Genomic DNA, 12,268 nt, shown 5'->3' with positions numbered 1-12,268 from the left:
CTGCCGCTGCCGGAAGGTTCCGCCTGGAGCGAAGGTTCCGGGGGCGCCGGCCGGGGGATAGCGGGCCGGATCCTACCCCCAGAGGGGTAACGGCAAAATCCTCTCTTGGGGCTGCTCACTGATTATTTGGAGGTGTTGCTGCTATAATTCACCACCTCAAGAGCCCGAGGTGAAGCTTGGCTCCGAGGCCATCGCACAGAGCAGCTCTCGGGACAAACCTACAGGCAACATCCCTGCGTGGCAGAGCCGAGTTTGGAGTTTTAGGAGCATGACAATAAAAGATGCCATATTAACCTTTCCTGCAACCTGATAAAAAAAAACAAACAACCAACCAAGCTTTCCAAAAAGGGCTGCTCGGGAGGTGGTCTTCAGAGCTTCCCAGAGGTTGAAATGGCATTTGCCTTTCCTCATTAGAAACATCCCTCTGACTGCCAGTAAGGCTGATGCTCTCAAGGCCCTGCTGTGCATCACCCTGTGGGGTGGCATCACCCTGTGGCATCAGGGAAGGAAGCTTTGGTACCTCTCTGCCCTCTGCTCCCCTGGCATTAAAGTTCCTTAACAGCATGCCTCAGCAATTACCCAGCAGAGCCTCAGCTCCCTTTTGCCCTCTGAAAACGAAGACACAGCAGCATCCGTCACCCCAAGCTATTAACAGTCAGAGCTACTGCAGGCAGCAGCAGGTTGGCACACAGAGGGGGGGCAAGCATGAGCATTCAGATTTTTCCCTGCACACCCTCTCCTCTAGCTGCATTAGAACACGTGCCCGATGCACATGGGGAGCTAAAGATATGACAATTTTAAGAGAAAAAAAAAAAAAAAGAAGGGCTCTGGATGAATGTCTTTGCTATGCTGTGTACAATGTTATTTTAAACATTAGCCAAATACAGCTACTTTATATCAACTGAAGCCTTAAAAAGATATTCCTATTCAATTTTTGAGCTCATAGTGACTTTTAGTCAAAATAAATGCCGAACTTAAATTGTAGCTCCATTAGAAGGACAAGAGAGGTAAAGTAGGTACAGAACTATTTTCTGACCTCATTCTTAAATGAAAATAAATTACAAGGAAAAACAATGAACCAGTTTATCTTCCAGAACACCAATGTTTCACTTCATGACAAAATGAAAGCTAGAGCTAGAGGAATAGTTTATAATCCCCAGGGGAAACATAATGATCTCAAACACACACATACACATATGTTCACTCTGCCGCGAGTTAACAGCTTCCCAAATAACTTCACGAGGTATCAGAAGCAGGATATCTGTGAGCTATAAAGCAGTGCAAGGTGTTCAGACATGTACTCCCCTCTACAACATTTAATGAAAATAATAAAACAAGAAAAATACTAAATCACTCCCCTCACACTGTGAGAAGGGGTAGATACAACAAACTGCTGCAGGAATCTTATCCCTGTTACAATACCACACTGGAAGGATGCAAGTGTCACTCAAAAGCAGCAAGCAATTCCAGGGCATTTTCTCTTTCATATATAATTTTATTTCTGGTTATAGAAACAAATGCTAAGAGGAGAAGCAACATTCTCCAACCACATACATCAAATTAAGGTAACAGAACAGTTAAAATAAATGAAAAAAATAGTAGAAATTTAAAACTTTGTTATAGCTTTAAAATATTAACGTTCATGATACATTAGAAATCACATTCAGATCTCAAATTACTTAAAAAATGTATGGCTCCATATTAAGAAAAACAAAACCACTGTATCCCATTTGATGTGGAAATGCAGGTCCTGCTCCTCAGATGCTTGTACTTGCCATCTCCTCTGGTGAGCAGCAGCCTCAGCACAACCAGGACACTCTCCCACCCCTTGTGGGAGCCATGGCCTGGCTGTGCAGTTAAGCATCTCACAGGAGCAGTGCTGCAACATGGCCGGATAAAGGTGAGAGCTTTACATCCACTGCCCCAGATGGAGCTTTCCCCCTTGGGATACACATCTGCTTTTAAAAAAGCACTGGTAATGAAAACAAGTCACAAAAAATACTTTTGATATCAGCTGTAAAAAAACCTCAAACATGAACACCAAGACATCTGGCTGGAGGTGTCTTGTACAGGCAACACCAGGAACTGAAACACAAGCATGGCTTTAGTTCCCCCATCCATCCCCATCCTTAACTTAAGTGCCAAATCCAGGTGAAAGGGGTAAGGCTCCCCCCATCTCTGTAGCAGAACACTTCTGTCAAGCCACTGAGGTATTTTACATCCTCATCTCATCGCAGCCTTCCCCTAAGGACTCAGTGGGAATGCTTATCAGTAGAACAGGGGGAGATTAGCAAATATTCAGAGTTGGATCTGGATTTCCAGCTTTACCATCCATTGCTCACATCTTTTGATTTATCTCTAGACAGCTTTTAACAGTCCTTTGGATAGCTACAGGCTCTTAAAAGGCTCTTTTTGGCTACACAGAGGTTGGCTGGTAGGCTGGACAAGGCCAGTCTCATCGCAGTATAAATGGTATGTCTAGAACCCAGGAAAACATACAGCCTTGTAAGACTTCTGTATTTTAAAGCCACATTTTCTGTAACATTACAGGTATTTTTTTTACATTCTCAGTTTTCCATTAAAGCAAAAAGATCTTACAGCAATACTCTGGTTCCCTCTACTTCAAGCCCATTTGGGAGAGAAAGAGATAAAGCGAGTTTAGGTTTACAGTAACTCATTTGCTATAGAGCCAACTTGCCTACTTAGCAGCCTGTCCATCTCTGAAGAGCTGTATATAAATCAGCAGAACATTAGGATGTTCTGCACCAGACTTTTAGCAGCAAGGCAGTGAAACAGAAGGAAATCTCACTTTCTGCTCAATTTCTCATTCTCCAGCTAACAGACACTTCTCAAGGTTGCCCTTCGCTTTAAGGAAGGCTCTGTTTCAGACTGCTTTAAGTGAAACCGAGGTGGAGTAGAAGCAGGACTGAAAGCTCTAGATCACAGCAAAGGTGCATTACTTAGCAGCAGATATGAAGTAGTAACGAAATACTAGGGGTAAGTCTGGTTTTCACAAAGGCTGTTTTCTGCTGAGGAGGAAAACTGTTTACTTTCACCGATCCTATGCTGGTTACTCTTCTTATCACCAATCCTGTCCTCCCCCTCAAGTATCAAGCCCAATCACCAGACAGTAAACACTATGGTAAAGCTGGTAAAGCATTCACTCAGGTCCTTACAGAGAAAGGAATTTCTGCTTCTGAAAGAGCAATTAGGATTAGGAAGCCAAGTATCACCTGTTTTTAAGAATAATTCTCAAAAGGCCCAAGTGGATCAAAACACACACTTCTGTGAATTTAGTGATTCTTGTGGAGTTAAACCATGACTGAAATTTGGCCAGTTAGTAAAATTTGCTCCTTGTGAATGGGAACATTAGGAAAACTCTTATGCATTTGTTTTTAAGGGGATATATACACACCTCATGCCCCATGAAGAGATAAAAAGCATCATAAAAGGAGAATAATCTCACCACAGAGGAAAAAACCTAACTATTTCATAGTGCCCCAGTGTTAGCTTAGCCACCTGACAGACAGACAGGGAGGATCATGGACCCTCCATTAATATTCCCTGTTAGAAATAAGGTCCCATGACTTACAGAGCAGAACCTGTAAAGAACTCCCCGATAGCTCATCTAGAGATAATTTGAGACAAAAAAGGATTCCAGCTTTCATTAGTGCCATTTGGGGGATTTTCTTGCCAGAAAAGCAGCACAGACTGGGGTTGCTGAAAGCATGGCAAAGCCAGAAGCAGGGCTCCTACACAAGGAAGATACAAGTACGAAGTCATCTCTTCTTCTCTGCAAGAGGAATGAAAGCAATTGCTGAAGTTAAAGCTGCTTCTACTGGCTGCTCACATTTGTTACAAAAATAGGTACATCGTTCTTTTAGAGTCAGTGCCTGGTGCAGGAATTTACCAACATATTGTATAAAAGTCTGTGTAAAGTACCTTTTAAGAGAAAGAAATAGTCATGGACCATTTATATATCTATATTGACACACACACTCACACACACACCTTAATAAATATAAATTTTATGTTTACACAGATCTAATTTAATATTCTCTGAAAAAAAATATTTAAAGGGTTTATTCCTTAGCTGCCACCCATGAATTGTCAATTTTTTTTTTCCTATCTTGAGAGCAAATGGGGTAGACTTGGCACAACTACCCTCAGGCTCTGAAGCTTAAAGTGACATGTAAGGAGAGGACCAGCCATACATTCTGAAGAGTTTTAATTCAGTGTTGGTAAATTGAAAAGGTATCAAAAGAATTTTCTGAACATATAAATACAAAGGTTAAAAGTTGATTAAAAATTTGGAATTTAAATATAGTGCTCCAAGAAAACCAAGTATTTTTCAAAATGTCTTGCTCAGGCCAAAGTTAAATGCTCACTGCTGTATTACTGCCCCATGAAAGACACCCTAACAGAGAAAGCCCACCATCACAGCTAGGTACTTTCCACTGCTGATTATTGTACATACCCACACCCCTGTGCACAAACACATGCACTGTCCTGCAAATAACCCACCTCGCAGAGAGAGATGCTGATCTACCTGATCACAGCCAAACAGCCACTAGGCAGCCGCAGAGAGAGGCACTCCAGCACAAAGTCACAGCTACGTTCTGATCAGGTGTAGATCAAATAGCAAGAAGGCATCACTTTCCCAATCCCATCAGTTCCAGCAATCCAGACAACCTTGTAGTGTAACTCTTTTCTGCAGCACAGCTGGCTCCATTGTAAGCTACACTTTACAACAGTAGTGTATGCTATAGTAGTAGCAGCTTTGGCATAATTTTTCACCCAGAAGGAAACAAAGAGTTACATGACTGAATAGTCTGTTGTATAACTGCAACCTAACACACAGATTCTCACCAGATGCAGACCTTCAAGCAATGGCATTAAATTAGGAGCTGGATTAAAGGACTCTGGAGTTGAAAAACAACTACAGAGGGGAAAAACTGTGATGGGGAGCAGAAACAGGAGCTGCCTGAGAGACTGGCTGGCAAGGGAAAACAGATCATTTGTTACAGGATGGCATTTGCAAACTCAAAAACTCAGTGTGCAGCAAGGGCAACATTATGAAGCTAGTAATGTTTCTTCAGAGGTTCATTCTTAATGCTCTAGTCCAACTTACTAGCAGTGGGACTAAAAAGCCTGAAGGATTTTGCAACAGGCTAGAAACTCAAGGCAAGTTCCACACTGGATTGAAACTATGACTTGATAAGGTAAAGCACAGGTATTTTTTTAAAAGTGATCAGGATCCTTCAGTGCTGCCTCCTGTTTAAAAAGCTCTGAGACCCAAGCTGGCACTCTTCCTTTGAAGAGAGGGAAAAGCTGGTTGCATATGTATAAATGCAATCCAGTCCCCGTTGTGACTAATTTCTTACACTTACACTTGTCTCACAGCAAAAGATCAAAGAGTACTGGGCTGTACTTGCAAAAGTAGCTAGCAGGCCAGGGAAAGGGGTTCTTCAACTCCATCCAGCATTTTTCAGGTCATATCTGTATTACTGTGCCTAGTTTTTGGGCTTCTCAATACAAGACAGCAAGGTACCTTCTACAGCAATTCCACATGATGCCCTGGGGGCTTGTGCATGTGATATATATAAGAAGAGACTGTAGACAACCAGGTTGGTTCAGCCTTAAGAAAAGGAAGCAAATGGCAAAAATCTTACTGGTGTCTTCAACTATTTGGAAGATGCAGAGCTTGGCTCTTCAGAGGTGTGAAGATGTGATAGGACAAGAGGCAATGAACACATGCAGCTGCATGGGAAATTCTTATTAGCTGAGAAAGTTTTCACCTCATGGGTGGCCAAAGTGTATCAGAGACCACAGTCATGGAACCTCTGTCTCTGGAGACATCCTTAGTTGGACAAGGTCACAGCAATGTGACCTCGTTGGACCTGCTCTCAGCAGGAGATTATAGAAGAGACCTCCAAATGTTTCTTCCAATCTAAGTTATTCTATATTTCTATGACTGGCCAATGGCAGAGACAAGCAGAGATTTGATCTTCCCTAATAGTGCAGTTTCATGTGATCTATGTTTATCACAGTGATAAACTATAAGTGTCAGAAGCAAAGTTTGGAAACCAGTTGGAATTTAATCCTCAAATGCAATAAGCTTGAAGAAACAGCTTTTGATCCTCTGTGGAAAGGTACAGAACTATTGCTAGACTAAATTCTTGTCACCCAAGATCCCCAAACCTAGGTATGGCAGGGAAACATTTCTCCTTTCACCCTATATTTTGATGTTTGTTTACACACTAGCATGTATCAGAGCGGTATATCTCATTGGGAAATGTCCTTGCTAACACAGATGAAGAGCTCTAACATCAATTTAACATCCCCAGTGGTCAGTGAAAAGTGTTCCACGCCATACTGTATGAAAGCTCAGGTCAGATGCTCTCAGTTGCTTAGATATAGATCCCTAGCCTTCTGTGCTTCAAGTTTTATTTTACTGATGGCATTTCCCTACTGAAAAAGGGGAAAAGTGTGGAATTTAACTCTGAATGACAGTTCTAAGTCAGTACACAAGTCTAAAACATGCAAAACTAAGTTTACTCCACCAAAAGCTGAAGCCAGACCATGACAGTGATTGCAGAAGCACTGTGAAGGTTTCAGCTGTTATTTAACTATTTCTTTCCTCTTAAAAAGCTTTAACATGTCTCTGAAAACACACTCCTGAACAAGCTGTGCCCAACAGTAACATCTAAAACACAGCATGAAAATTAAATACAGGGTGACCAAATTGACCTTTCTCAGCCTGCTCTGGAGCTCCATGTATCCCACAGGTATTTTCATCCTTCAGTCCTCAGGCAGAGCTTAATGCAAGGTGCCGCTCCTGTCAGCAGATAAAAATGACTGGATATGCTACAAGGGACAGCGTTAATGGTATGGGGGAGGGAAATGGTATGGGAAGAAAAAGGAATTGAGAAGAATATATGAGCTAATCATGAACCTCAATTCTGTGCTCAGCATTGTGTTGTGTTATCACTAAATCAGATTAAATTGATCTCACTGTAAAAAAAACTTCCTGTATTACAAGAGCCAAGGTCAAGACAAAATAATAAGTAAGGAATTCCAGTAGAATAAAAAAAAATAAAATCAAGATTAACTGCCTTCAGCTTTCGCAAACTGAGACAACAGAAGTTGCTATAAACTGACCACTATAAAAGTAAAATTAGTCTTTGTCATTGCCCAAGGTAAAAAAAAAAAAAATAATCAATTGGTAATGGTGAAAAGTGAATTCACACATTAAGAACTCAGTTTTAAAGTTCTCCCAAGTCTAAGATATAGCAGGTTAAATATTCAGCATGCCCTGACCTTTGTTATACAGAGAGAAGATGGAGGGAAGCCTCCTACTCCTTTCCCCCTCAAACCTCCCTCAGTTAATATAATTGAGGACATGAGATGCAACTTTTAGACAATAAAAACAAGTTAGACGATGAATTTAAAATAATCTGAGTGCTGCATATAACCATTAAGTTGGCATTTTCTTTGTAGATGAAGACTTAATTCTACTATCACATTAATCTGTAGCGCTCAGAACTGAAAACCTGGGGAATCAGGATTGATATGCAAGAAGAGAGGTGCTGTCTTTCAGACTGAGGAGTGTGTCTGGAAGCTTCAAACAAGATGTCTGTCTCATGTGCTCCAGATGAAGAACCACATTTTTCCACAGCTCTCAACAGGATTTAGAGAGAACTGTTACTTTACCTCATATCAGAGAACAATACAGACAATGTATAGGCAAACATACCACAGAAGTTTTCAAGTGGCATGGCTGCTTCCTACAGGAGGAAGGGGATGCAGCAGACTGGTAAAGCAAAAAGCTCCTGACATGATGAACCGACAAGTTCCAGACACCTCAAAGCAGGATGGGTGAACAAATATATTTGCTTATCCTCAAGTCACATTTTAACCAGCAGGCATTGTGAGCCACAAAAGATGAGTGAGAAAGTGTTATTCTGTTCTAAATACTGAAGCAGCGGATCTATACACGCAAGCTGAGGATGGATTTTCAAGAGGTATTGATAAAACAGCACCTGGTGTATGAAAACACTGTGATTCAGCTGATATATTTCTATAGTGCTGGACTAGTTTACAGAAGTTTAGGGCCTAATTATTCAGCCTTTCCAAGAGAAAAGCAGCAGTGATGAAAAATCCACAAAACTCTGGCAGCTTCACATCCTGAACAGTATTTTTTTGGTTGCTCATCTTGCATTGACTCACCCAACATACTGGAAACCCAAAGACTCTTCTGCTTCAGGAAAGCTCCCTAGCCTCAGGGCTGTTTCAGAGGCATGCCTGAATCTAAACCAGCAGTAATGATTAATCACAGATAAACTATGCTGCACTCTCACTTGTGCGTTCTTCCTTGAAGTCCGTTTTATTAAATTCTGGCTTTGAAAAGTCTACAGCAAACAGAGCTAATCCGTGTGCTTCTCCACTGTGCCACACCTAGCCTTCCTAACAGGAAAAGTGACAGCTGGAGGCTGGCCCACTTCAATTACTTCATGGTCTGTAACAATCCTCCTTCACAAAATCATTTCAAAGTACTAAAATCCAATCTAATAACTTGTCACTAAAGGCAGACACCTAAATTACAAAAGCCTAGCTGTGCTGAATATGTTGTGTGCCTCTAACCGCAGAAATAACCACAAATCACGAGACCAAGAAATTTTCCCTTTTTTTCAGAAATATTTCTCAAAGCAATTGGCTTGAGAATAAAACATGGGTAGGTTTTATTCAAACAGTGGGACCTGGCTGTTGAGTATGATTTGACAAAGAGAAAGGAAACCTAGAAGGGAACAGGTGATGCCAGCTGTTACCTTGCAGATTTCCTCCCCCTCCCCAGATTCCAGCAGACATTGAATGGTTGTGCCTTACCCCCTAATCCCAACGGACATACTGACAGTATCATTTACTGCACATTGGGGAAATCTTTTTGCAGAGGGCTTGCCTCTCTGCTCTGAGATAGTACTGTCAGACTGTGCAAGACAGCAACCTGACAATAAATCAATACAGATAGGGGGATAACCTACCAAAGACATATCACATCCTGCTTAAGTCTCTTTTGCCATTACCAAAGCCATAACATTTTCTAAATTGAGAGATCTCTGCTGTGCTGCCAGAAGACATTAGCCAAGGGGACTGCAAACAGGCAGAAAACCAAAGGGGTTAGCTGGAGGCTATGCAGGGGTTGATTTCTTTGATAGTCAAAAGGCACTGTTCCATGTGGCTGGAGTGACTCAGATCTGCTTTACTTGAGATGTACTTGTACTACATGAAGAGTCTAGAATACAATTTGAGTAAAAGCCTCCTCCTACTGGCCAACCCAAATAGTCCTCAAGGGAGGAGAGATGGGAGAGGGAGCCTGGCACTGAAAGGAAACCTCCAAATTCCTTTTGGAAAACCTGTTTGAAGACCTCCAGTGACTTTTGCCACATGGAAATTGAAAGGCCTCTTTTGCCTTGGTCTCTATACCCTTTACAGAATTTATATTAAACATTGTATGAACTCTGCTGCCTCTCACTCCAGCTCTCAACTTCCGTCTCAGAAGAGTAACACAGGAGCTTTGCTGTTAGTCATGGCAGAGGGCCAGTGACAGACTCCAATCCAGCCCTGGCCTCCCAACCATCGTTCATCTAGCTGAGGACCACACTATGACCGGGAGGTGAAGGCAGACTGCTTTAGTGCAGAAAACCAGCCAATATTTTCTAAAGTTCACAGAAACAATGGCAATGTCTTTACCTACAGTGCCATTTTGAACAAAACCTGGTGCTCCAGCACAGGATGTGATCAATCAAATGCACACAGAACCTTTTGAAGACACCCTTCCCCATGTGATCCTCAGTCATCAAGAAACTTTGGCTGTTGTCCAGAGCAAGCGATGAATAATTGTAAGAAATCACTGAAGGTACAAAACCCTTTGTTTTTAATATCTTTACAGGAACCAAATTAATACAGTTCCTCTGTCATCTTATTCTCCCTCAGAGGGAATGGAAAGAAATTGCATCTGAAAATCCAGGTGGCTGAGCCCTGTAGCTCTTCCTCCTGAACCCCCACATAAATAAACATTCGTTCATATTCAGAATTTTTCTGTTTTAAAAAACGAAATCATTTGCCTTTTTCTTTAAGCTTGGTACCATGTTTCTTTAATGTTGTTGTGAGATACTGCATCCATCTTTCAGCATTTGATTGCCTTAGGTGGCCTTTTTAAAATGGTCCTATGGTTCAAAGCTCTGAGAAGCACAGTATTAAGGCATAGAAAATGAGGAGTTTTCTTTCCAGGGAGCAGACTGTAATTGTGTTACATTCCTTTAGATGCTGAGCTGCAAATCCCATTCCCTTGGAGCCAAAAGGGGAAAAGACAGTTAAAAAAATATCCCAGCAGTCATACAATCAGTTGTCTGTATTTTTTTGAATTAAAAAAAATAAAAAGGAAAAAATATCCCATAGGTAAAGACAGAACAGAGTTCCAGATATGGGTTCTTGAGAGGGATTTTCCATTCTTTTTGGCACCTTGTGATTCTAACAGCTGTTGTCCTCCCATTTAAAAATCTGACTTTAAAGAGAACTCTTTATCCGTTATGTTTTGAGCTGTTACAGTTGTGGTTTGTTTTCTCTGAAAGCTGCTTTAGGGCTCCTGCCATCCCATGCCCATCCTGTATCTCTCCAGCTCCTCCCACTGGTTCTTCATTCACTGGTTGCCTGTCCTTGTGGCACTGCAGATGTGATGACTCCAGTTTGAGCTGCGACGGCTCCACTGGACTCTTCTATCCGGGGTCTTTTCACTTCAGGTTCACTGGAAGAGGCTGCTGCTGTTTCTTCGGTCCCTGTCTCACACACCCGGCTGACTACAACAGGAGTGGATGAGCTGGCCTGGGCTGCAAGAAGCTGCAATGGATTTGTAAGAGCTGGGAAGTAGGACAAGAGAGAGAAAGAGAATTAATGTGGTGAAGTAGCACAAGTGTTCACTGTTCCAGAAAGTAAGATGACAAAGCACCACAGTCAAATGTGATAGCTAGCACACACTGAAGTGCTGTTTTCAAGTCCATTTTGCAAGGCTTGCTAGCCTTGTCTTTCCCTCTCCCCCCACAATCTCATCTTTGTACAAGTTTACCAAACTGCTAATAACCCCTTTCATAGTAGAACTTCCTTCTTCCTATCCGTTGACAAATACAGCATTGCCAGCTAAGCAATCATCTCCAGGAGGGGAGGATCAATCCCGTTAAAATTACAGCACACCTCTTTGAGAGGTAGTTGTCTGGCCACTTACAATCAGAACTTCTTGCAAGCTACAACATCTGTGTGCTGTGCCTTCAATTTAGAGGGCTCTCTTTAGCCCTGCTTGCACAGTAAGAACAGCCAGTCTGTTGGGAAACTAGATTAGAATCCAAATATTGAATGTACTGACATCTCAAAGAAGGGGCAGGAAAGAGCTTACCCCAGACAACCAAATGCGTTCCCATCAGAAGTGGGATCAGAACGTAGGAATTTCTGGCTCCCCATCTTGTATTCCAGTACTTACAAAAGATTTCACCCTCCCATTAATAAAAGTGGTGAGAAAAAGAGGACAATTTAAGTAGCAACCCTCCATAAAAATGTCTACAATTCGTAGTTCCAGACAGAGAATGTGCTTACACACTGGCTTTGGCACACAACACTGCTTGGAAAACAAAACACATGCAGTTTTTGGACTCTGCATCAATCGCAGAGGCAGCCAAAGGGGACTCAGGAGACAGCACATCCTCTGCCCTCCAGACTGATTTGCAAAGGATGGAATGACAGAACATTAGTGGTGTGTTCACTGCTAAGTGCATCAAAAAAGGAGCCCTAGGATAAATAAACAAAGCAAACAGAACAAAGGCCCTCAAAGCCCAGCAACTTCTACCAAGGCAAGGGAAGGAGGCTGTAGAGTATCAACAGGATGAAGGAAAAAACCACAGGGTAAGGATGAGGGCAGTCACCAGTTACAGTTCCGTGACTTTGAGAACTTAAACCGTGTAGCTGAAGAGAAGTTAACTTCATACAGACAAGAGTCAAGAGACTCAGGCTCTGTTTTGTGAACCAGAAAGTTCATGACCGCTTTTTCAAAAAACCTCGGATGCAACTGGAATGCTTTCCAGTTTGATGAGTACTAGAAAAATTTTGGTGAGATTAAAATACCTTAAAAATATTAAATAAAACCCTATCTGACTCTACATTAGGCAAATGCCTACTGCTGGGTAGCAGCAACTCCACCTGATATCTTAATATCCTAGTTGCA

General features: G+C 41.9%; 1 protein-coding gene across 1 annotated transcript in view; it reads right to left on the bottom strand.

The window, feature by feature from the left end:
* Positions 1–2,289: 2,289 nt before the first annotated feature.
* Positions 2,290–12,268, bottom strand: part of FOXK1 (forkhead box K1) — a 29,337-nt gene continuing 19,358 nt past the window's right edge. Inside the window, 1 exon segment of the mRNA XM_026858761.1 lies at positions 2,290–10,916. Coding sequence (XP_026714562.1) covers positions 10,696–10,916 — 221 coding nt within the window. The 3' untranslated portion in view covers positions 2,290–10,695.

The sequence above is a fragment of the Athene cunicularia genome (assembly GCF_003259725.1).
Source record: "Athene cunicularia isolate RWA chromosome 14 unlocalized genomic scaffold, athCun1 chr14_part1, whole genome shotgun sequence".
NCBI classification, from domain to species: domain Eukaryota; kingdom Metazoa; phylum Chordata; class Aves; order Strigiformes; family Strigidae; genus Athene; species Athene cunicularia.
Note: the sequence above shows the minus strand (reverse complement) of the source record. Positions and strands in the feature narration are given on the sequence as shown.